At 43.6% G+C, this 25691-nt stretch overlaps 1 protein-coding gene across 3 annotated transcripts in view; it reads left to right on the forward strand.

Annotated features, from left to right (window-relative positions):
* The window catches only part of AKAP13 (A-kinase anchoring protein 13), a 227667-nt gene that overhangs the window by 108806 nt on the left and 93170 nt on the right, over positions 1-25691 (forward strand). For all 3 annotated transcript variants that reach the window (XM_075045059.1, XM_075045060.1, XM_075045061.1), the window contains 3 exons: positions 10468-10657; positions 14029-16927; positions 21380-21456. In XM_075045059.1, the coding sequence (XP_074901160.1) occupies positions 10468-10657; positions 14029-16927; positions 21380-21456 (3166 nt within the window). The remainder of the gene's footprint in view (positions 1-10467; positions 10658-14028; positions 16928-21379; positions 21457-25691) is intronic.

The raw sequence follows: 25691 nt of genomic DNA on the forward strand, positions 1-25691 counted from the left end.
CTTGCATGCTATCTTGTAAAACTGGAATGTGCAAATTCATCCTATAACTGCAGCAAAGTTCTCCAAAGTGAGACTAACCATGTTAACGCACTTTACATACTGTCAAGAAGCTTAAGTTGGCCAAAACTATTACAGAAAGCTTAAGTTGGCCAAAACTTGATTATAAAGCTTACAGCAAATACTGCAATCTGAATATGAGTAGAGCTGGTAATTTAAAAAGAAATAGGAAGTAAACAAAACTATTACAACAGCTATTCATGTATTTGGTGGAGTATTTCACAACTGGTTCCAATACTGGAATATCAGTTCCCACTCAGTGGAAAGAAAAAAGAAGAGTACTTGGATTACAGGCATTGTCCTGTGCCATTCCCTTCAACGGATGCTGCTGGTGTAATCCAAGGGATTTCTCTGATGACCTTTACAGTTCATCTTTGAAAATAAGACACTAGCAACTTCAGTAATGTTACCATCAAGATCCCAGCTCCTGTTCTTCTTGGTATATCCTTAAACTGTTCATTATGGTTAGTTCCTCTTGGACTGCGGGGTGGAAATAAAATGTATAAACATCTGCAGTCATGCCACATATCCTGTGACTCTGAAAACCCTGCTATCTCCATGAAGCCTTGCAAACAGAAATCTGTGGATGCTGGAAGTCGTGGCCCCCTTTCTCAATGGGTGGGATGGTGGTGGAGCACTGTGCTATGAGCTGGGGGCTGCCAGAGCAGTGAGAGCACCGTGTGACATGGGGACTGACACAGCTCTTCCCCACGGGAGGGTGGCAGCTGCAAAACAGTCACATCCTGATTCCCCAGCAGAGATTTTTATCGTGCTTAGCGTTTTTTGCAATGAGATGGGATTGAGGCTTGAAAATCCCTATTGAGAGGAGAAATATTGAGTTTCAAAATATAGAAAAGCAAATTCCATGAAGAGAGTATATGTCATTTGTGTGCTGTCAAAACACAATGGATACTGTACAATCTCTTTTCTGCTCTTTGCTTATGTGCACGCTGTATAATCCATGCACGCAAATTTGGCACGCAACTTGTACCACTCAGCAAAATACAGAGCAGCAACGCATGTTAGCAAGAGCCCATACAAAGGAGTCATTATTTTTACAAGTAATTAAACTGCACTTCGCCAAATAAATGAATGCAGTGTGTTTTGTGATGCATTATCCTTGGGGGGGATTTTATTGTTCACTTGCTTGCTAATTTGCAGGACCCTGCATTTTACAATGATTCTCCCAGCCAGCATTGGGAAAGGGTGAAATTTTGCTGTAATTAGGATGTAATCATTAAAAAGCAGACACAAAACCTTCTCCGTTGTTGCAGTTTTGCTGGGCTTTGGCTGCAAAGCAGCTTGATTCAGCTGCAGTGTAAATATTTTTCTCAAAAACTAGTTACACTGGTGACATTTTGAATTTCTGTTTATCAGATGAGCTTTCCCTTTTCAACTGTTGCAGTTCTTCATGTAAAAAAATGAAAGACACTTCCAATTTAAGTTTTGCAACCCTTGAAGTATTCCTTTCTGTAGTATCGAGCTTGTGCACTGGCTCTTGCATCCTCTAGCAGGCAAGGTGCATGTGCTGCTGCTTTCAAGACCAAACTGAGGAGCTGTGATAGAGCACACTTAGGTTGCTGAAGATGGAGAGCAGGATGCCAATAGCAGTTTTTATTCATCAATTGTATATCATTCCTGAGGGTGCTTGTTTTACCTTCAAGATTAAAACTGCACAGTAAACATTGTCCTGTGGTGCAACTGGCATAGGACAATGCATAAAGGCAGGAGGTTTTTTGGCAGGGGCGGGATAAAAAAAAAAAAAAAGGATCTTATCTAGGAACATTCTTGTTTGCTTGCTACCAGCTTGGTTCACTGCTGGTTTGTTGTTTTGTTTGTTTGTTTGTTTGTTTTTAATACAAATTTTAAATACAGTTTAAATGAGTTATCTTTACTTGCATGAAAAAGCTTTGGAAACTAGACAGGGTGCATAGCCCTCTCTGAGTTTCAACAAGTTCTGAGTCTGGTAGGAGCGAATTCCAAAGCAAAGGGTCCCTTCGTTGAAGTCTGTTACTCCCCTGTGTTTAAATTGGGCAATGCTGGCTGCAGGGCGTTGGCAGAGCTCTGCTGCTCTGCTCTTTAGAGAAGGGCTGGCTCTGAAGAGTCAGTTTATTGAACAGAGGGGTGGTGTGGTCCATGTGAGTAACTTGGCCTCTGCAATAGGACAGCTGCAGTCTGCAGTAGTTGATGTTTTCAGATGCAGTTCGGTGTAGTAACATAATCTGCCTGCCAGCTCCATGTTCTTCAGTGCTCTGTAAGTCAGGCAAGGAAAATGGCTCCAAGAAATAGCGAGCATGCAGAATTTCAGAGAAGTCGGAAGTGCCATTATGTAAAACATACAAACACTGATTTTATTTCTGATTTCATTTCTGTCGAACAGAGTTCTGTCTAGTAACCTCAAAGTATTATTTTTTTCCATGAAGTGAAATGCTTGTCGTCCCTTCACAGCTGAGAGCAATTTATGACCCCTGAAAAAGGGGAGTAAGAGAAAAGTAAAGCCCATAAGGAAACCTGCATTTTTCCAATCCCTGCAAAGGCGAAGTTTCAGCGTTGTAACAGTCTCCAAGTTCTTTAATATTAGTTTTGCTTTTGCTGTTTTTTCTGCTTGCTTATTGCTACAAAGCACTTCTGCACAGCTCTGGGATTGCTCTTGCTTCACATCTCCTGGTAACAACCAGGTGGCTCAGTATGTGAAACTGTAAGTCAGTACAAATGTGTATTTCCAAAATTAAACTGATTTAATTAACACACATGAGGAATAACTCACTGGTAGCAGAAGGGTTTTATGAACATTTTGCGATTCAAGATTATCACTTGCTATTGTTCTGATTTTATGTAAGTAATTGGTGAAGTCTGTGCTGTAATCTCCTTGGTGCCTTTCAGATGAGGAAGCTTTTTCAGTAACTTTACTTTTATAATGGAATACACTTTTCTGCTTTTCTGAGCCAGAGCTGCAAGTGGATTTGCCTGGTACCCCATTTCTTTACACTCCAATTTTAGCAAGTCATTTAAGCAGGTGTTTAATTTTAGAAATGTCCAGTTCATGTTCAGCAGAGAGTTTAAGCGTGGTCTTAAAATTAAGCATTTCTTACAGTGCCCTGCCAAATTGGGACGATAATTAAAGATTGACATTTTTCATTGAATTTTGGTGTTAGGTTGTTCCATTAAATTCAGTCTTTGCATAGGCGAAGAGCTGTCTGTGGTGCTTTTCCAAAATCACTAGTTTCCTGGGGCTGAAAACATTGCCGGCTGCTACAACTTCAGTGCCAGATTGCGGCAGCTGTATGTAAACAGGGTGCTTATATGCCTGAGAACATATAGGCTGAACCCCCCTTCCCTGTGTGCACCCTTGCCATTATTACGAGCTGGGAACTGTGTGCAAGGCTCTGAGTCTCCCCTTGGTCGCACCAGTTCTAGTATTTGTTGTAGGAGGAGTACAAGCAGGACATAGCTGGGGACATGCAGGTGGCCAGAAGGTTGCTGCCACACTGGGCAGGTGATGCTACACGTAATTTTATTTCTGGCTAAGCACAATCAGCGGCTGAAGAGTTTATTGAAGTAATGCTGATGTTTCTCCCTCTGTTCTTCCACCCCAAAACAAGCAACAAATCCTTTTGTTTGCTATTCGGGATGCGGGGCAGTATGCCGGGTATGGCGTGCTATGGTATGGAAGGAGAAGAGAACACTTGACTTTGTCTTTCTAAGTGCTGGCACAAGACTAATATTTAAAGGGAGATTCAAATGCATTAAAAGGGCAATTAAAGAGGACCTGATGAAAGATGCATGTGTTGAGAGGATGCTGTTTAGCTATAAAAGTGTGGGAGGACCAGTGATCCAACAGGGTTTGGTTTTGTGGCTGTGTATTGCTGAACTTTAAGATTATTGTTTGAAACACCATTGGTTTAATAGATTGATTGTCATGATTAGAAAGAGGCTGAGGTGCTCTAGGTTTCTTCTGGCCACAGCAGAGGAGCAGGCTGGGAGTGGGGGGACGGGGGAACCAGGTGTGAACATGATGGGGCAGGAAGAGTTTGTGTTTCTGTCTTCCACCTACTCACCCACTGCATGCTCCAGATTTTATTGACTTCCTAGTGTGTTCCCACATCCCTATGAAGGCTTGTATTTTCATTCGTTGGCTCCCTTTTCTCCTTTGTTTTGTATGTATCCACCTCTGAATACAGAAGAGAGAGAAGTGGCTTTGTCTGTATGGTAGAAACAGCTTTTTACTGTCTCTGATATCCTGCTTGGAAATTGAAGGTCCTGGGAGATGATGTTCATGTAAACAGGCCAGTGAGGAGGAGAAAGAGGAGATTTAGAAGAGATTTGGGAAGATTTGGTAAGATATGAGAAGAAAATTATTCCCCCCCCCCCCCCCCCCCGCAATCCTGATCCGGAGGTGATCCCAGAAATTGTAGGGGCCATAAGCCCCGAACAGCCTTGTGTGGTTGGTAAGTGATTATGATAGACCAGCTCCGTTTCAGGATAAATTTAGAAAATGCAGATAAGTGATTTCCCAGAACTGCTGGCTTTTTTGCCTCAGGCATGCGTTAGCTGGACACCCAGTTAGGTTACTCAGTCCCTGGAGCAGATTTGCTAGAAGTAGTGATGTTCATGGTAGGGATTAAAGTTTGAACAGATTATTGTAGAAGAAGACTTTGTAAACTGCTGTGTCAGAGGCAGGCAAAGCGATGGCTTCATCTTTGGGTTGTGTTACAGCGTCTGTGGTCACGCTCACTTGCAGCACACAGAGATGTTCTGCAGAGACAAGTCTTCCTCCCATATCACTTGTCCTGATCTGAATGCTGGTTTTAGCTGTAAAGAAAACATTGCTTGATGAAGTAGTCTCTGTGACTGTGCTTTTGTATTTAAAATGCAACAGATGGCATCTGGTTTTGCTCTTGAGTACATTTCATTTCATTCACCTTAAATTTCTTTTGTTTACTGATGAGACTCTACGTTGACATTGAGTTCTGTGTTGGACCTACAGTTCTACATCCTGAGCAGGGTATCTTTCTTGTTAGATAAGATGATGAAAATAAAACAAATGGAAAAGTGCATTTAGTAACAGACAGTTGTTCTTATGGAATGCACATTGTACTTTTTGGCAAATACAGTTGATGACAGTTTGTAGCTGTATATTTTTTTTTTTAATGTCTTAACATTGGGGCCTAAAAAATGCTTAGGTTTAGGAGCACAAACCCTTTGTGGTAGGAAATACTGTACGTGTTCTCTTAGGATATGTGCATCTGCAAACAGCTGTTGAAGGACCAAGCCAGCTTTTCTGTCTTGTATGATTTCCTACTGTATAGTGTGTTGATCAATGGACTGAGAAGTTAGTGTTAAATATTTTGAATCAAGTTATTAAATATTTAATCTGATATTGAAGGGTAGGTTATGCAATCCTGAATTCAGTTCAGTGTCTGAACCCACTGCAGTTCATGTTTGTGCAAAGCACTGTAAGGGCTAAGTCGTCATTTCTACATCAGATGAACTTCTAACTCTTTCCTTCAACATCAAAAGTATTCAAATTAGTGAGTGATCTATAAAATTTTCTTATATAAGAGACATTTTTTTCTCTACTTTTCTGGGACATTTGGAACACTTGGGAACACCTGAAGTATGAATGCTGTGTTAAATATCTGTCAAATTTACAAATGGTTGGTTTGTTTTAACCTATTCTAGCATATACTGGTTCCACGTGTTTTCTGAGTTTCATATACAATGCATATTGATGACTACAAAAATAAAGAGGAGCAAGAAAGTGTTTGTGTGCACCAGAGCTTTGTATATCACTAAAGATTGTGGGTGAAAAGTTGATCATATGTATACAAAGCCTCTATTACCTCAACACTTCTACAAATAACATTTAAGTTCTATTTTGTCAAATTTCTAAGATGTCTTGGGTTTAGGTACTGGTGACTGCTTTAAGTCTGGGTGTTGGGTTTTCACAGGAGGGATTGTTGGCTTGATTTAAATTACCTGTGTTACGGACGTGTTGTGCAATTGTCAGCAAGTCCAGCATCCTGTCCCAGTAGGCACTGTTCCTTGTTTATCCCAGATCACAGTCTGTCTGATCTAGTATTTTCAGTGTGATATTACAATAGTAGTACTAAAAAAGAATGTAAGATTAAAATTCAGTTTAGTTTAGTTTTTATTTTCCTTACAGATAACAGCATCTAAATTCTAGCATTTTCTAGTTTTTCATGGTAGTTGTAATGCTAGGGACTTTGTTTAATTAAAAAAAAAAAAAAGAGTGGTGATTTTTTTTCTTTTTTTCTTTATCACATGAATCTGGGAGCTGGTGCTTTCCGAATAAACGCACAGCTGCTGTCAGGCTTGCAGCAAGATCATAAGAGCTGGCAACGCTACTGAGTTTGTTTTGTTTCAGCCAAAGTCCAGCTCAGAAATCTGGAGGGGATATCCCCAGGAAATAACACCTTGAGTTCCCACACTGCCTTCCTTGCCCATTTGTAAAACTGTGGGATAAATCTTCCTAACACGAGGTTTTGCTTAACCCACTGAGGCTTTTTTGTTCATCTTTTGATCTCTTCCCCCCTCCTCTTCCTCTCCCCACCATTTAAAACCTGTTATCTCTGTACCGGAAAGTACGCCTGCCGGGAGCACCGGCACTGCTGAATTTCAAACCCTTGTTACCGAGCACAGTTTCTGCAGCTTTTGAAGGCTGGCAGAGCTTTTACTCATTTTTTTTGTTCTCCCTTTCTCACTTATCTTCTCTCTTCTTAAAAATATCTCGCGTGTATCTGCAGGAAGCTGGGAGCTGTGCTGTGTCAGTGCAGGCTTTCCTCTCCCTCTTTCCGCTGCTCACTGGCCCGGGGCCATCTATCTGCTCCCCCACGAGACAAGAAGAGATTCCGCACTCGAGTACGGTATGGCTCCTCCTTCGCCAAGGATGAGTCTACTTGGGTGATGCCGAGAGGTTTAAAAACCACAACCTATCGTTTTGTCCTAGGTGCCAAATGGGCAGGAGGTGATGCTGCGGTTTAAGCAATCTAATCGGCTCCTGGATCGAGCAGGTCATGGCCTGAGAGTATTTTGGAGGCTTGTTTGCTTCTTCTCTCACCCTGTTTGGGGTTGGCATCCTTCTTTGAGCCACTTTTCTGCAGATGAAGGGCAGGTTGGTAAGTCTGTCCTTTCTTGAAGCCAGGAATTCCCCTTCGGGGTTTACCTCCATGGGACAGAAGACCGCAGCAGGGACTGGAGCTGGAGTACTTCTTCTAGGCTTCTTCAGTGGGACACGGCACGGTTGTGCTAGTGAACACTGTCAACCTTATTGAGCAGTCCTTGCTTTTTTTAACCAAGCAAGATACTTTCTTCTGCAACAGTTGGGCTCAGAGATGATGCCGATGAAATTTTCAGTTCACTGGTATCTTTTACGTATTTCAATGGGAAGCTGTTGAAAAGAGGATGAGAAAGAATTGGCCCAGATGGTTAAACCTCATAAGAAGACAGATTTCCCTTGTAGCTGGCAAACTGCAGCAAACTGAATTTTTGTGCTGAATGGAAGCAGATTTTCAGACTTCTCAAATGCTGGAGTTTCTGTGTACATTTTTGTTAATAAATCTTCAGTAAATATTTGCATATTTGTTTTTATCTCCTAGTAGATGGGCTTGGGTATGTACTTCTATGCAACCATTACAGAAATTCCTAATTTGTACAAAATAAGCATCTTTCACAACCAGGGAGTACAAAATACATGACTGCAAAGCTTTTTTTCTCTGGAAGAAAGTGTGTTTTTATCACCTCTCAGTAAAACCCAGGGCTTGCAGTGAGACATAAAGGAAAGACACAAACTGTTAAGCTCAGTGTATGAAGACAAACAAGCAGGAGTGTCTTCTTGTATGATCTACATGGCCTTGGAAGTGATTGCCTGAACAACAGAAATAGTGGTGTGCAAACAAATTAACACTTGCAAATACCCATTTGTCCTCTCTGCTGCAGACCATTAGTGCCAGGATGCAGCAGTGTATGAAAGGGATGATTTGAAGGAGTCAATAGATTGAGCCATCTACTACCTGACTGCTTAATTTTGTGCAGCGTAGGTGGCTGCTACTGAAAATGAGAGCTTGGAGTTGTTTGTAGTTGGCTGGATGTGAGAAAGATCTTGGTTTTTCAAAAGGTTTAAGGCTCTTTATACAGTGTAACACAGATTGTTAGCTTGAATATGAAAAGAAATTGCTGTCTTTGGAAGCAGAAGTGATTTTTTGATCTGTCTGGGCTGTGTGAAGGTGGTAGATTGCAGGAGGGGTGGGCATGCTCATGGTGTTGCAGGGGACTGTGTTTGCCTGTCACCTTGCTCTGGATTTTGCGGCTTTTGAAGTCGCTGAGGGTCCTTTAAGGCTCAAGTCGTGCAGGCTGCTTTGTGGGTGCTGATTTGAAGATGCTCATAAGTGTACTTGAAGCTTATGAGAAGCTGGAGCAGGCTCATCACGCTCAGTTCTTTAATCCGGCTGATGTTGTCCCCATGAGTGGGTGAATATGGGTTTTGTGCTGACTGCCTCTGTTGTACTCTGAGAGTGGCCTTGAGTACAGTGGTTTCTCATATATGACAGCTGAAAAGAAAAATACTCCAGACAGAGAGGTCTATGTTTCCTATTAAAGGAAGGTAATTTCTTTAGTCACTTGTAATGGCTCAGTTGACTTCACTACCTCTATGGATTTATGTTAATTACCACCAAAAAGTGGACGCTTCCTTCTGTTTCTCTGTAGAAATATTGATTTTGTTTAAGTCAAGAGTAATTCTGCTGAAGTCAGTTGAGCTACCTGATGGTGAATGGTGGAAGATGTGGGTTCACTTTGAATTTCCTTGCAGATTTAGCCCAAAATGAGTCACAAAAGGGAGTGGGTGGTTGTGAAGGGGCAGAGCAGGGACAGCCACTGCCACCACCGTCATCTACACAGGTTTCTCTGCCATGTGATGAACCGTCCAACCGTTTCCCCACCCTGCTCTATCCATTCCTGTTGCCAATCGTGGTATTGTTCGCTTATTACGACTTTGCTTTCTAAATTGTGTGGCTTCCCAGAGAGGTAGCCCTGTGGTTTGCTAGGTGGGCACTTGCCCGTTAGAAAGGTTTGCTACTTTTAAAGTAAGAAACCAGACGACAAAAGTGCTGAAATCCATGTGTAATTTTGCCTGGTTGGTGGTATACATTTACTGTATATGTACCTTCTTGAATTCCTAATTACTTGCATAAAATCACAGCTCTGTCCCTTCTAGGGAAATCTGTAGCTGTGCTGCAAAGGGACATCTGGGGATGCCTGTTGTGATAGGGGCTAGTCTCTGTGACAGGGAGGGGACATGCTCTCAGCTGGGGCTGGCTGTCGGTAGATGCAGCCCTATGGAAAGGAAAATGGAGAAATTTCCATTTCTTGCACCGCTGAGCAGGTCAGCATAATCCCCTGTTCCTGCTCAGCTCCACATTTCTCCTGGGGCATGCAGTGCTTGGGAGGGTGCTACATGAGCCACTCTGTCCCGGGACAGTTAAAACAGATTTTGGGTTTCCTGAATCAGTTCTGATTCAAAATGAAATCTATAAACCTGAAGCTTTAGTTGAGATAAGACAAGATAAATGTTGCCTTACCCCCTTAAAGGGGCAATGTAGCCTCTGTGCAGCTCGGTGAGACCTGAAGAATTACTGGTTTGAGTCACAAGTCTGTGCAAAATCAGGGTTTGACATTCGAAAAGAGATGACTGGCTAGAAATTTCTATTGAATACATGTAACTGCTGAGTTATTTTTTCATTCTGATCTACAACAGCATCTTTCTTTCCTTTCTTTCCTTTTGATTGGTAAAAAGAAAATTTGTGATAGTGCTGCAGAAGGATAGCTGTCTCACAACATTGAGAACGTCTTGCACAGAAGCAGTTTCACAGGGCAAGCTAAACTCATTTCAGGAGTGAAAAAATTGCTATGATTTGATGGCTGTTGGGTGTTTGTGAAGCAGTGTGCTGGTTTCAGTGTAGAAGTTGTAGCATCTGTATCATGATAATCCTCATTCCTTCTTATGTGTCCCTCTGCAGTTCTGTTTTTCAGGTGTCTGTTGTTCTGCAATAGCTGCTTTGGTGATCTCCACCTGCAATAAATTCCATTTTAAAAAGCAATTATTGTGCCCTTTGCTGCTAGTCTTTCATAGTCTGAGGAAAAAAAAGCAGGTGTCTCTACCTGTGAAGGGCCTTGTGAAATAAAGCTTGTGGCTGGCATTAACTCTACATCACATTAATTTTCAAGACCAACAAGTACGCGTGTGTATTTGTCTGTCTGGCCCTGGAGCCGGGGCTCTGTTTCGCCTTGGCCATTGATTAGATGACTGTTCAGAGTGAAGAACAGTGTGCGTGTCCCGCAATGCAGCATCCCTCCTTGCCTGCCAATTAACGCATACTTGTTTTATTGCAGAGAGGAAGCCAGGGAACCAGACTCCTGGAGTACCTTGTCTCACACTGTGCACTCGGGGGACTACAGTGTGAAGCACCACCGTGGGCTTGATGTTTACATGCTGACAGCTGAAGCCAAGGAAGGGGTAGCAGCCAGCTTGGAGAGTGACATACGGCACCTTCAGATGCACATGCAGAGCCACCAGCACATGGTAAGGGAAAGGCTGAGATGATGAGAGAGAAGGGGAGCTGGCTGATTGCAGCCTGGCACCTGGGAAGGACTCCCATGTGTAGGCACCCTTTGGGGGTGTATTTACCTAGATGTTTTCTCTGGATGTTGTTATCAAACATCCAGGTGGATGCCTGCTTATTTTCTTCTCATCTGAGCATGGGGAGGTCTGATAAAGTTGTAATAGGCAGCAAATTTTCTCAGAAGAGAAGCAGGCTTGAGGCTGTGCAGTGCTCGCTCTCCTTGGCCTTGTGGACTCTCTCTGCTCCCAGCTCCTGTCTTCTCCATTTAGGCTGGGACCTGCTCAGATGGGCAGGGAAAACCTCCCTGGAGGCGTGCTGTCCCTCCGGAGTGTCCAGCAGCCATTGGGCAGCGTAAGGCAGGCTCCACAGTGAGGGTGGGTTTGTGGGGGATGAGCATGGTGGGTATGTCTCTGTTCAGATGGGAAGTCTGGGGTCAGAGATGAGACTGAGGGGAAAGTCTCTGGGGCAGGTGATTGAGAAAACAGCCATTTCCTTAGCACCTCGGTGTAGGACTTGGAGGATGAGCCTGCCCTGGCCACATGCAGTGCGTGTCCATAGTGGTCCCCTCACTGCGCTCTTCTTGGACCCCACAGCAGTCAGACTGCAGGAGCTATGGGGCTTTGGAAGGGCTTCCCCTTGCTGCTTTAAAATCGATGCCACAGGGTCTTGGTTGGGATGGGAAGGTGAAACAGCAGGATGCTTCTGTGCCACTTCTCAGAAACACCCACGTGTCTTGCGCAGCTGGCATCACTTGTGGGTGTTCCTTCATCAGCTCATATATCTGCCTTTATAGAGGTGTGGGATCTAAATAACAGGATATTTTTGTTCCTTTAACTAAGGAAGGGGAGTATCGTCTGCAGGCAGGGGGCTGGGGGGACTTTCAGAGGTATGGGCCACCCTGAGTAGTTTTCACCCTTGCCTGGGCGCCTGAGATGTTAATTACTCCCGATCTCAACAGGAACTGGTGGTATGAGTGGCAAACCAAGGCTAACTGTGAAATCGCTTCCCCTTTCCATCAAAAGATACTAAAGCACGGCCAGCATATCCAGCTCACTTCTTGTTTGCTTGTGCGAATGCCAGATGGGTACATTTTGCCTGACAATGAAATCGGAAAAGGCTATGTTTAGACTTTTTCTTTCCAGTACTGTTTCACTTCACATCTAATCTGATTTGAATTTGGAAAGCAGCCCTGTAATTATTTCATTTAGGTTCATTTTGGGTCAGTTAAAAGCCAGTTGGCTTCTTTTGCAGACGGCTCTATTTTTCAGGCTATCAGCAGAGTGACTTCACTGTGAGGATGCTGGGGCTGCCACAGCCCCTCCTTTTGAAAAACTTGGTTGTTCCCAAGCAAGCATCACTGTTGTCTGTGTCTGTCCATCCTGGCAGGGAACCAGCAGCACGGTCTCCATGCTTTGCTGCGGGGTTATAGCCACCAGACAGCCGGCATGCCATTTGATCCTGTTTGTTTGCCCTTGCAAAAAATAGCAGCAGCCTGCGGGTACTGCTGCACACAGAGCCCTGAGTCCCATTCCTGTTGCTACACAATGGATGGTGATGCCATGCTGCCTGCCTCCGATGCTAATCTGTCTTGGGATGCCTCAAAACCAGGAAGCTCTGGCATAGGTGACAGCATATATGGGAGCTGGGTAGCAGGATTATTTTAAATAGGGGATTCATGGCAAAAAACAGAGGTACGTTCAGTGATCTGTGATTCAGTGGTAGTGCTCGTTTGCAAACCTCAAGAGTGTGGAAAGATGAGTAAATGCAATATCCTCAACATAGCAGTGATGATTTTAGCCGCTATTTGTATATGCAGTACCCAGAAGTTCTCTGTGATGCATCATTTAACATATTGGCTGTTTTAATATTCAGGGAGATAAAGGGTGTTTAAGCTGACATTTTTGGTATGAAATTCTATTTTTCTGACAAAATAGTCTTAAACAAAATTTGCAGGGACCTTTTTAAGTTAGGCTTCTAGGATGCATGTATTTTTTTGGAATATTTTTACAAATAAATGCAAAAAATAACAGATTTTAACTAGTACCTTAGAGTTTTGTATTTGTGGATAGTCACAGACACTTAGTGAGAAACCAGTGTGACCTCCAAAAGCTTACAGTGCAAAACCCCAAGCAAACCAAGGGAGCTCTGTGTGGTGTACATTGAAGGATTGAGGTTGCTCGTTAATTTAATAAGTCACTTTTTCTAAGATAGGAACACTGATATGCTTCAGAGAAGAGAATAAAAAAGGAGATATTGAAATAGACTGTTCTTTTTAGGTAAAAGTTTGATTGTATCAAATAATAAAAGCTTGGGGGATCCTTGACAAAGTGGATGCTCTGGAGGGAAAATGCTGTTTAGACAGGAATTGAATATGTTGCTACTGTTCCATGATAATGCATGCATTAATTTTAGTAGTATGTCATCATTTTCAAATCTTTATTTCTATTTAGGAAATAAATTTCAGATATTTAATTATGCATGCAATTCTGAGGAATACATTAGATGATTAGTTCAGTTCTAGGAGTAGGAGAGACAAGTGGTGGTGCTTGGACATAGTAAGCCAATTCCAATGTCTGAAGTAGTGTTTCCATCAGTAGAGAGAAAATTGAGCAACACTGAGAACTGGGGAGTGCTATCGGACAGGGATCTGAAGTTGCTCTTAAGCGGCATTTCCTCAAGCCCTTTGGGACTAGACTGGTATATATTTGCATTATTTGGTAGACTGAATTCTGCTGTTTACTGATCTTGAACTTAAGTGCACTCAAGAAATAGGACTACAGCTGCTTGAAGAGCAATTACAAAGATTACAGTTATTCTCAGTGGTGGCAGATGGTGTAACAAGGGGGTAGAGGGACAAATTTCAGCTTCAGGGTGTTCAGGCTGGCCATTAGGAAAAACTTCTTCGTGGGAGGGTGGTGTGGCATGGGAACAGATTGCCCAGGGAGGTGGTGGGTACTCCATCACTGTAGGTTTTGGGGACTTGGCAAGATGAAGTAATGGTTGACCTGTTATTGCATTGGTGATACTCCAGCTTCAGGCAGTAGGTTGGACTAGCTGACCTTCAGATGCTCTTTCTAACCAACGTTTCTGTCATTCTAATAATTTCAGTATTACCGCGTAACAAAGCCAACACATAAAATACCTACTGCAGTATGTTTGTAACTCTGTCCCAGGCGACACCGGGTAGAGGTACAGAGGGAGCAGGAGTCACATGGAACAGGATTATGTACATGGAGATCTTGTACATGGTGGAGGCAGTGTAAATGTGTGACAGAGCAAAGTAATCTTTTTTTTTCTTTTCTTTTCTTTTTTTCTTTTTTTCTTGTTACAGAGTTTAAGACAGCAGACCAAGCCTGTACTGGAAGATTCGGGAGACAGCTGTTCTAAAGGAGCAGAGCCAGATGGTCACCCGACCGCTACCTCTCAGAGCCTAGAAGAAATGGCAAGAGAAGGAAGGCAGGAATGTCCATCTGATCTTGTTCACCTGGACATCAGGCAGTTCTCAGACCAAACCCACCAGGAGGATAAATGCAACAGCAGGAGTTTGGGAGCTTTTAATGATGCGCCAAATGACTTGCTGAGCCTGGGGGATGCAAAGAGCTCAGAGTGCTTCTGTGAAAGCAAAAATAAAGTGACGTTGAGTAAAAAGGAAGAGGAGGGGCCAACCTCTGCTGAAGGCTCTGGGACTATATCAGATGAGAACGACTGCACGGTGAGCCTGTGTGCAAGTGTAAACAATGCCGTAAATCTTCCATCCTGTGGAAATACAAATGAGGAAGCTGGAATGACATCTGCTGGAGTTGTTCTGGATCAAGCTGGCTTGTGCAGTAAAGATAGTCCCCATCAGGAAGTGCAAGCTGCTGAGGAGCGTGCAGCTGACAGTACTGTTACTGTGGTTGAAACTACAGGCGAAGCCCCAGCTTCCTTGGAGGGCGTGGATGTGGCTATGGGCCAAACTGAATGCAGGAACTGTACAGGGGCAGCTGAGAGGGCTGCGGGCCAGCAGCAGGGAGAGGATGGGATGGCTGAGGCTGGTGAAAGGAGGACTGCAAACATAGAAGAGCAATTGCCAGCTAAGGAAGAGTCAGCCAGTGCCTCTCAGCCCTTACTCGGTGGTTTTAATGGCACTGAGAGTGCAGATGGGGAGGATGCAAATGTGGGAGTGGTGTCGGCGTGTGACAGTACAAATGCAGATGATGGCACTGGCATTGTCTCCATTGACCTTTGCAAGACCAGCAATAACAAAGAGACTGGAGCAGACACTGATCAGGTAAAAAGTGGCTTCTTAGAAAGCCAAGGAGACGCCCATGCTGCAGCGAGGCAGGATGTCACTGCAAGTGCTGGGGCAGCGTTGCCAGCGGTGAATGGGGTGAAGTTTCCCACATGTGCATCAAAAGCTGATCCTGGTTTGGAAATCCTTGGCAGCGGGGAGCAAGAAGGGCAGATGGAAGCAGGTTGCACAGTTGGGAAATCCAGCTTGCCCTCCCTGAAAGACAGTATGGAAACTGATGGCCCTGATGCTGAACCTGAAAACAGTGATGCTGGTGGATCTAATCAAAGCAGTGCAGAACCTGCACGTTGCCAGGAGAGCGGTAAGATCACTGAACGTGCAGCTGAAGCAATGGAGGGCAGCGAAGCCCGTGAAGAGGAGCCAGCAGGAGCCGATACCAGCAGCAGTGGAGATGGAGGAAGTGCATATGCTGCAGAGGGAGTTCAGGAAGTTGCTAGCTGTCACCCTTCTGCTGATCAAACTGTTGTTGAAGATGAAATGGGTGACAGCTTCAAACCGGACACTGCTCAAGAGAGCAAATATGAGCCTGCGTCGCTCCCTCTGGAGGATGCCAGCGCATGCCTGGCAGAAAAAGAACCTGCACAAACTGAAGCAGAGATAGCAGAAAGTGCTTCGGAGCAGGAGGGGCTGAGCAGCAAGATGCAATCACTCATTCCCCTACCCAGAGGAGAAGGACCGGCTGTGAGTCAGGAGGGAGATGCTGCAGTGGCACCTCCCGGGCAGGAGGCAGCTCTGCAAGTTAACGACCCTGGGTTAGCTCTGTGTGCCAAGGGCACAGACTGTGTGGAGGATAATTTAATAGGCACACCCTCTGTAACTCATAATGAAGAATCTAAACAAAACCAGGAAGCAGTGACGGTGGCGGCAGGCTCAGCAGAGCTTGCCCAGCAGCGTGGCGGGGAGCATGGCAAGGTAGCTGCCGGAGCCGGCTGGCCTGAGGACCATGCAGGGGATGAGGGCTCTCCGGAGCAGAGCCTCTTGCAGGAGGCTGAAGGAGGCAAAGCTGAGCCTGAGCAGGGGGCTCCTGCAAGTGGCAGGGAGCAGGTCTTGTCGGAGGAACTTCGTGCTGCTGTTGTGAAACCCTCTGCCTGCTGTCAGGAGGGGCCTGTGGCAGGTGGCAGCGATGTGGATGCTGAGATGAAAGGGACAGCCCGTGCCAAAGAAGCGTGCAAGACCAGGGCAGTGGGTGCAGGAGAAAGCACCATCCGTGAACCTGCATCAGCAGGCAGGTCACCAGGTGTGGAGAGTGACCCTTGTCCGGATGCGGCCCTGAACCAAGAACATTATCCCAGTCAAACCCTACAACAAATCTCCCCACGCAGCAGTACCCCCGAATTAAAGGATGCTTCAGAAATGAGAGCCCCGAGCGATGCCTGCGAGGGTAAGGAAGTGTTAAGGCCGGTGACAATAACCCCTGTCGCAGCCTTTCCGGAAGAGCAGGAGGATACGGAAAGCATGCTTCCCCGGGCAGCACTTCAGCCCATCGCAGAAGAGCCCACGTGCGACAGCGACTCCAGCACTGACACCGTTTGTCCAGCCGGCGAGAGCGATGCTGGTCACACTGCAAAGCCAGCTCAGGGGGAGGTCTTGGCTGAGCCCGATGGGAAGCAAAGCCAACCTGTACCTGAATCGCACTTGCCGTGTTTGTGCTATTTGCATGCTGTTGAGTCACTGGAAAATGTGGGAGTAAAGAGTTTGGTTTCGTCAGGTGATGGCTACTCGCTGGATAAAGTTCCTAAAATGGTAAAAAGTTTTGATGCGGTGGTTTTTGCAGCGGAGACACCTTGTTCTCCTGAATTACCAGCCACAGAAAAAGTGGGGCTTGAGACCCAGGCTGCAGTGGATGTGGGAGCCAGCCTTAATGGAGAAATGGATTTAAGTTCCTCAGCGAAGAAGAGGAACGTCAGCCCAGCAGTGCAACGAGCTGAGCCTGTTACAGGTAGGAAGAATCAGTTGGTTTCCTACTTTTTAGGTTTTTCTTTGTAGGTGTGCCTCTAGAATCTCATCAGGAAAGGAAGGGAAATAAGAGCAGGAGGCCTGCCTTGTGGAGGAAGTATAGGTGTTTGGGGTTTTTCTTCGGAGAAAGAAATCTGAAGTTACATATTAAAACTTCCAGTTCAAATGCATGTTTCTTGGCTGGCACTGGAGATAAGGGCAGGACATCATCTCCTGTGAATTTGTGCAGAAGAATTTGTAACACCTGAATCCTCCCTGGAGAGGAATGAATGGGAGGGAGCTATTTGGATTACTTGTATCTTCAAGTTATACACTTTCACGTGGGCATGAGGGTTTATTTGCTTAGTGCTATTTCTTCGCTTCTCCCCTTTATTTTTGCTAACATGGAGCCGGAGGGTACAACGGGGCTCTCTTTCTTTGCTCCTCTACTTGAAACAGCTGCTAGTGTCCTTCCGAACTGTGCAAAGCCACTTCCTAATTGGCAGTATTAGGTCATTTAAAAAAGCCACCGAGCCCTACCCCCACCGCCTTTTCCGGGCTGCAAAGCTTTTTTGTTGGGCAGAGCAGCCAGTGGTGTTTTCCAGTGCATTTAAGCAGTACTGGAACTCAGATGATGAGTTTTACTTGCTGCCTTCGGCTGGGAAGTGGGACCGGTGTTCCCCACGGATAAGTGGTAATGGGGGAGAGCGGTGGGACTTGGGGGACAGCGTAGACGTCTGGTGCCCGTGTGACAGGAGCTAATAGACAACACGACCAGGTAACTGCAAAAAGGGAAATAAAGGGATAAATTGAATGAAAGAGAAATGGGTTTGTTGCTCCAGTCTGGAATTAAATCATAGGTGAATTTATTACTGAAGCATGGTGGTAATCTGATCTTTATATTCCACCTGTTCAGACAGCTGTTAAATGGAAGCAGCTGAACTTTTTCAGTTGCCATTTTTTTCTTTGCTATGAGAAAATGATACAGTGCCTCTTCCTTTCCCAGCACCAAACAAACAAACAAAACATTTAAATGATAAAAAAAGAAAAAAAATCTGCCATTATATAAATCATGAGGTTGTAAAGCTATAAAGCTATTTCACTGCTTCAATGCTGGGAGCTGTTTCTTCAGTCTAAATGCAGAATGGGGTGATGGCAGAGGATTTGTTCTGATATGTGATAGCAGAATAACTGGGGTCAGGGGAAAGGATTGATTTGGGAGGGGGTCAGTGGTGGGTCTAGCAAATCCTTTTTACATTGAATTCAGGATTTTTAGAAAGTCTATGTGTCGGGAGATAACCAGTAAACGTTAGTCAGGAGATCATTAGTAAATAAGTAGAAAGATTTAAAGATGGATCAGAAAGAACCTATTTTAGTGCTGTGGTGGATTGACAGTTCAATAGGATGGGAGTGACTGTAAGTCAATACCTGGCAGGACTCCTTTCTTCTGGGAGCTTCCCGCTCTGCTGGCTCTGTCCATACAGTGCAGGTCTTTATCTCTGGTTGGATTCTTGGAGGCATGACATTGTCTAGGTGAGGTTTTAAAAGAAGAAGGGACTAAACAGTGCAATAAGATAGTGACCGAAGTAGGAAAGTAAGATTAAGGCATCATTCTGTGTTAGGGTATGGAAAGGGAGGGGAAAAAAGGAGGTGACCCTGTTACTGATTTAAAATATATAAGGATTTAGTGCTAAAAGGTCTTGGAATACAATGGTCTGACCTCTCCATAAGGAAGAATTTTTTATTTGCAATGGGATGATGCACAAAGCAAAATTTGAGCTGGAATATCTTTTCCTGAAGAACTTTAGGATTGCTCTGAGGCAAGATGTTAGGGAAGCCCAAATAAAGTATTGGCATAAAGCAGAGACAAGCGACTGCTGTGAATCCAAGCTCACTATGTGAAATATTTCTGAAATTCAGCTCCTATAAAGCAGCATCTAGAACTCTGATACTGCAGTAATTCAAGAGAACAGATATATTGTTTATTATTATTGCTGTGTACATTCTTTATGCCCATGTCTAAACTTTGGGTAGTGTGTTTTGTGTACTAGTTCAGTGGCAGCCTTCAATTCTTTGTGTCGATTCTGGGGAGTTTTCCCTGCAGCCTAGGTTTGTATGGAGTATTTTGTAGCCATGCAGGAGTCGTCAGTGCTCAGAATGAATCAGGTCTTTTTTCTATAGAATACAATAAAGCCTTCCCAAAGGAAGTGTAGGTCACGAGGCTGTTTCTCAGAAACGCGTGTGATCAGAGGGCTTTATTGTCATGCTAATTTATCAGAGACGTAACTGGCTGATAATTGGTGTTGCCATTACTCCAAATCATTGAGTGCTCTATTTTTTTTATTGTGAAATTGCTCCCAAATATATACCTGTTTATCTAATGGCCTCCACATAGTTTCAGCCTACCCCCAAAAAAGAGACTTCAAAGGGCTAATTGCCTTATCCAGACAAATATCTAGTGACTGATGACAACACTGAAGGAAGGCGATGAAGCTAGAAGATCCTACTTTTCATAAGGCAGCTCCTCATGCTGTTAGCTTTAGACTCAGAAGTGCATTACAGCTGAGTAATGGGTTCCGCAAGGACATTATTTGCAAGTCAGGCAGATAGATGCTACTCATTGGAAAGTGGGCAGTTAGGATATGAAATCGTACTACAGTAGCCAGGCTGGGTGAAAAGAGAAGAAATGGCATGTGTTTATGCTGACAAAAGACCTCCAGGTAGATGCAACTTCTTGGCAGAAAGCAACCCCAGCAAGGTTAGGTTGTATGGTTGGGGTTTGGCATCTTAAATTAACAAATACTGTAATCCATGCTCCCTAGCTCTTCTCCTGGGAGAAATATCCCTTGTGTATCTTGTAGATCTCAGCATTTAAAGAAAACATTCATTGCCAGGTAGAAGAATATCACCTTATTTTGAATTTTACCAGTCTTCACCTCATTCTCATCAATGGCGTTTTCCCTTTGGAAAAGTACTTACTACAATTCCCTTCCCCTGTTAAAGTAGCAGGACTGTGATAGCATTATAGTGCTTTTCATTTGAGATATGTTTCTTAATGGAAGTTTAGGAAGAAGTGGCAGAGTGCAAAAAAATGTCCCCTTGAATTTCATCCTGAGGGCACGTGTCTTCGTCCTCCAGTTCTTACCCAGCATGGAGTATCACTACACCGCTTGCTTCCCCTGTCCTCAGTGCACCAGAGGTTTCTTCCTTGCATGTTCTGTCTTTGGACCAAGATCTCAACCATCGGACCGCGAGCACTTCTCATTGCAACCATGATCTCTGCTTTGCCAACAAATGGCACTCACAGAAATTTGTAGCATTACCTCTGTTTTCTGATAGTCTGCCCACAAACTCATCTAATCGAGACAAAATCATGTCAATTTGACTTAATGATGTTGGATTCATTTATCAATAGAACATTGCAAAACCAGATAGTCCCAAAGTGAAGGGTTGACTTTAATGCCAATGGAAAACTTGTGAAGATGGGAGGCTCCTCTTGCTAAATCCCTGAATGGGTAAACTCACTGCAAACATATGTTGCCTTTAAGAAGGTGTTGTCATCCATCCAGTGTTTGGTTTTAGTAGAAATGAGAGAGGGAACGGGATTAGAGGGGGGTTTTAGCCCTAGCACAGCCCCTCTCCGTCTAGGTGGCTTTGGTCAAATCACTTCACTTCTCTAAAAGTATCCTGTGTGTCATGAGAGTCATTATCTTAGGGTTGAAAGAGTATTAGGATGTTGACTTTATGCCAGGAAAAGGTATGCAGAAGGGAACCCCAGGGGAATGGTGACTAATGAAAGCTTTGCTGCGCAGAGAAAGCAGCTGGGACGTGGTGTTTGTACCACTGTGGTGGTGACACCATCATGGGAGCGTGAGGAAGGGGAAAATCAGCTGGGACTTTGTAAACTCCAACAGAAAAGTGTTTGCCCTCCTAGTCCAGGGACCTAATCATCATCATTAAGGCAGTGCAAGTGGGCTGCATTTTTGAAGCTTGTCTTTTTTTTTTTTTCCAACACTTAAAATACCTGTTGAGAGAAGGCAAGGCTGGTTTCTTGTGTTATCTTTGGGTTATGGTAGGAAGAAAAATAGCAAAAATTTTGATTCTTTAACTAGACAAAACGGGAGCCAAGAAAATACATGGGCAAATACATGCAGATGTGCTCAGCCTCACCTAGAGCTTTTCAGTTTTACCCCGTGCTTGCTGCTGTTTCATAGTTTCCTTCAGTCCCAGACACGACAGTTGTTAAAACTTATAACAAACAAGCAGCAAAGTCGGGAATGAAACCAGATGTTGGAAGTCAAACGGATTTGTTGAAGGGTTTGGGGGTTGGGTTTTCTTTTCTTTTTTGGGGTTGGTTTTTTTTTTTTTGAGACTTGATTGAATAAACAGAAAAATATCAGCAGTCTTGAAATAAGTTTGGTTTTAAATTGCCTGTGTGAACCCTCTGTTTTCACAGGGAAGTTGGAAATGAAAACTGAAGATGAGGTGGATTTTCTGAAAGATCGTGTCGAGAGCGCAGCCCGCGAGGAAGTGGTGAGTGCCACTTATGCATTGTCACCTTGTCTTTTTCTGTGCTTATTAAAGAAATGCCACTGTTGCTGTGGCCAGCCACCTAACCTGCTGGTTTTCTTTCTGTAGCCTTTGTAAAGCTGAATGGCGTCCATCACCATGACGTTTTTAGCCTTTTAAAAATAGTGTGGGCTTTTAGACCTTGTGTTTTTTTAACCACTGGATTAAGCCACATTTATGTTTTCTCAGTTGGTGACACAGAGACTGACCCCAAAGGTTCCTCATGAGGCAGGGCTGTACCAAGATTTGTGTATAATTTGATAAAAGTGATGCCCTGGAACATGCTTGGGGTTGGTAATGCTGCATGGGGGCTGGCAGCGCCTCCGAGGTCCTCATAAATGCATGGTCCTGGCAATTCTTTCTATCATCTCTCATGCTTTGCCCCTCCAGGGAGTTTTTGGCACAGGGGACTGTGGCTGCAGTCGGTGTTGGTGCATGCACAGACTCTGAGGTCTAAAGGCATTGCTGGCTGGGAGCTTTAGTGCCTTTGCTGGAAGAAAAATTAAATAATGGGAAGACATACAGGGATCAAATGTGGGGGGAAACCCCGTATTCCTCATGTCAGTGAAACAATATAAAAAAGTATGCCAGGGATCAGAAATCAGTTGGTGTTGTTTTCTATTAGTTGTGCTTTGCCATATTTAAGGACTGTCTATGATTTAAAAAAACGTGAATATTGGGCTTGACAGGAATGTAATTTTGGTTTAAAGCACCCCTGGGTTTTTGGTTTAAAGCAGCTGGATTTTTTGGTCTTACCTTTCCTAGCTGGATTTGCATTTGCTCCTATATTTTATATATAGTTTCTTGTTCCTGAAAAAGAAAGTGTTTCGTAAATGCTAAATTGCTCACAGCCTGTGTTGGTGCACGTTGCCATTGAGCAGCTGTGTTTGTGTGTTAGTGTACCATTATGAAGTTGTTAAAAGAGAAAATATTGTGGGGATGAGTTAACGTTTGCAGGGTGGAGCACCAAAAAGCTTTGCTCATCCCGCAGTAAAGCTCTTTAGGTGGCAGAACAGTCTTGCCAAAGCTTGTAATAAAATCAGGTTTATTATGTTTTTAACAAGTTAAGGCTTAATTTCTGTAGCTGTTTGCTCGGTGAGTTAGCCAAGGACTAAAGCAAATAATTTTCCAAGCTAAAATTTCTGCTGTGTGATAAGTAAGTCTTTCATTACTGGAATGCGTGAGTGTAAAGATGCTGATGATTTTTATTTTACCAACCCTTTATTAAAGATAATTTTCCTGACTAATACTTAGGTATCTGGTAATAAAGTAAGATATCTTTAGAAAACGCAGATTAGGGCACTGCCTTTTCCTTTCAAACAGGGAATAAAGAAAAGAAACACATTGAATTTGGCTTCCATTTTGCATGTTTTACAGGCATTTTGATTTTTTGACTGTGTGCTCTCTTCTCTTCTTCCTCTCCATCCCACCTCGTCAAACACCTCTTTAGAAATCTGGCTTTTCTGGTGCAGGAATGGGAGTGCTAGTGGAATGGAAAGTTTGCTGCAGGACTGACAGAGTTTCCTGTTGCTAAGTTCAACAGAAACAAAATAACAACTGCACTATATTAAGGTCATTTTAAAAAAAAAACCCACATCGGTGGGAGACTTATAAATAGAGCTTAATTCACACGTGTAGGTTGGGTAGGGAGCTGGCCAGTGAAAGCCATCGCAAAGTGTGCATCTCCTGCCACGTCCTGTCTCTGCTTTATTTAGTGCTGACTTTTTTTGTAGCCAGAAGTCTTTCAGCTGCTCATTGCCTTCTCATTACAGAGCCATTTTGTGGTTAGTAAAAGCGGTTTTCTTAACTTGTTGCAAACAGAAATGTTGCTTGCACCTGGTCAGGAGATACAGGTATTTAGCAGTCTCTCCGGTACTGTCAGCAACTTCGAACTTTGGGAACTGCATTAACTCCTGTTTTATGGGTGATAATTTTGCACAATGTTGTTTATAAATAAGCAATGTGGAAAGCTGTTTATATGCACAGACTGTTAAAAAAAAATATGTTTTGGAGCCTAAAAAGTGCAACTTCTTGTATAGTGCAATCAAGCTGAATGACAGTAAGCTTGACCACACTGGAAAGAAAAGGGGGAAAATTCCTTCTTGTGAGTTGGTTTCTGAAGGCTGAGAATTAGCTGATTCCAGTATTACATATATAAGATTGCACATGCTTTCCCCTGTAGTTGTTTCAGAAGACTTTGCCTGAGAGAGGCTCTTGTGCATGTCATGGAAAAGCTGCAGCTGAAAAATGTTTAGGAAAATAATGGTTTGTAGGGTTATAAGCACTGAAAAGAAAATAATGGAAAAATGGTTTTTCCAATTAAAATGGGTTTTTAAAGTGTCTGTTTCTTAAATCTCCAGAATGTTTTCTCAGAGGTTGTATTTGTTCAGCTATAGAAATTCTGTAACCAGAATTTCCCAAGCTCCTTTCATGTTGGACAGTGGGTGCTCATCCTGCTGGAGACTCCCCTGGTCCTTATCTTCCTGCTTTGTTTGGGGATCTTGAGTAGAGCTGGGGCAATAACTTGGTGTGATCTATTAAAATTAGACTTTAGCAATTTTAAATTGAATAACTTTAGATTCTTAACTCTGAGAAATCTGGTCTGGCTTCTGCATACTGTGATATTACAATAATTTAGAAATGGTGCCTGGTGGCTCCAGCATTATGAAAGTAAAGCAACAGTTTGAAATGTACTGTACCCTGATATACTTCTCTTCTTGTGTTGATCCCAGAAATTGGTTATGATTCATTTTTTGTTGAATCTTAGTCTTCATGTGGCAGGATGGATAAGGTTGCGCTGCAGGGTTTATCCGACAGCTTCAGTTGTCTAAGCCTGTGACTGACAAATTGTAGCTGGCTGACCCCAGAAACAGAGTTCACTGGGAAATAGCCTTCTCATTGTATTTATTAATTTCATTAGTTAGTTCCTGTTGAATTTAATGCATCCTACCTTTACCACATGAATTAGTTTTTAATTAATGTCTGTATTTTCAGAAGTTGCAGTCTACCAGATAAACGTGGCATTTCTAAATATCTTCACAGAGAATGAAGCTTGAAAAAGATTTGAATTTTCATCTCTCCACTGATCCAAGTAGTGCAGTAACGTGTGATATATCAGCAAGGTCGCTTTCTGGGGAAAACTTGCAATATTTTCAGTCATGATTTGGAAGATAGAAGTATGTTTATAACACTCTTGGATGACATCAGGTTGGGAGGGATTTCAGGCACTTGGGTGAACAGGGTCAGGGTTCAGAGTGGCCTTAAGAAATTGGAGAGTGGATCCAGATAAGAGATAAAAGCAGTCACAGAGTACTTCCTTTGCAAAGAAGAAATCAAAATGCACACTTACTAAGTCAGGTTTAAGCTGGAGAGGGGTGGGTAGAAAAAGCCTGAAGATTTTTAGTGGACTGCAAATGAATCATCAGCGAGAAACTATTGCAAAAGAGACAAATCTTGTTTTGACTTATACTGAAGGAGTGTCCTCCGTAAGGTGCAGGAAGTGACTTGTGTGTGGCACTGCAGAGGCATCGTAAGTGTCATTGAATACAGTTTTGGGTGCCCTGCTCCGAGGAGGACACAGGCATACTGGAAAGTATTCAGAAGGAAACAACGAGAAGAGATTAAGAAATGGGAGAAGAGGTTGAAAGAATTAAATTTATTCAGTGCAACAAAAAGAAAACTATTGTGCAATCTAGCAGTCTGCCAACATGTAATAATGGTTATTAAAGTCCCAGATTTCAATGGCAGCTTAATTTACTGATTTGCTAATTTGCCAGGATGATTTAGGCTGGATGTTGAGAAAATATCCTGTTATCATCATGAAACTGTCGCAAGACCACCTAGGCAGGCTAGGAAACCTCCTTCCCTGGGAGTTGTTACAGATAAGATAGATGTTGCTCTGTCAGGACAGAGCCCCAGGTCTGTTGTTGCCTGTTGCTTTTGGTTTGTAGTCCCCCCCAGTTTGCGCCTCACTGAACAGGGAGAAGAGGAGGGAGCAGCTTGGCCGGAGTCGGCAGGGTGTGCAAAGGAAGGGGACAGGGATGGCAGGACTGTAGGAGATGGAGGTGGGAAGAGGGGATGGGCTGGACTGGGTGGAAAAGGGCTTAAGAAGAGAGGAGAGACCCACATGGCATTGAGGTGGGTGTTGAGATGGACAGTAGGTGTAAAGGATCCAGAGATATTTCCTCCCCCTCAACTGT

The sequence above is a fragment of the Buteo buteo genome, chromosome 13, assembly GCF_964188355.1.
Source record: "Buteo buteo chromosome 13, bButBut1.hap1.1, whole genome shotgun sequence".
Taxonomy (NCBI): domain Eukaryota; kingdom Metazoa; phylum Chordata; class Aves; order Accipitriformes; family Accipitridae; genus Buteo; species Buteo buteo.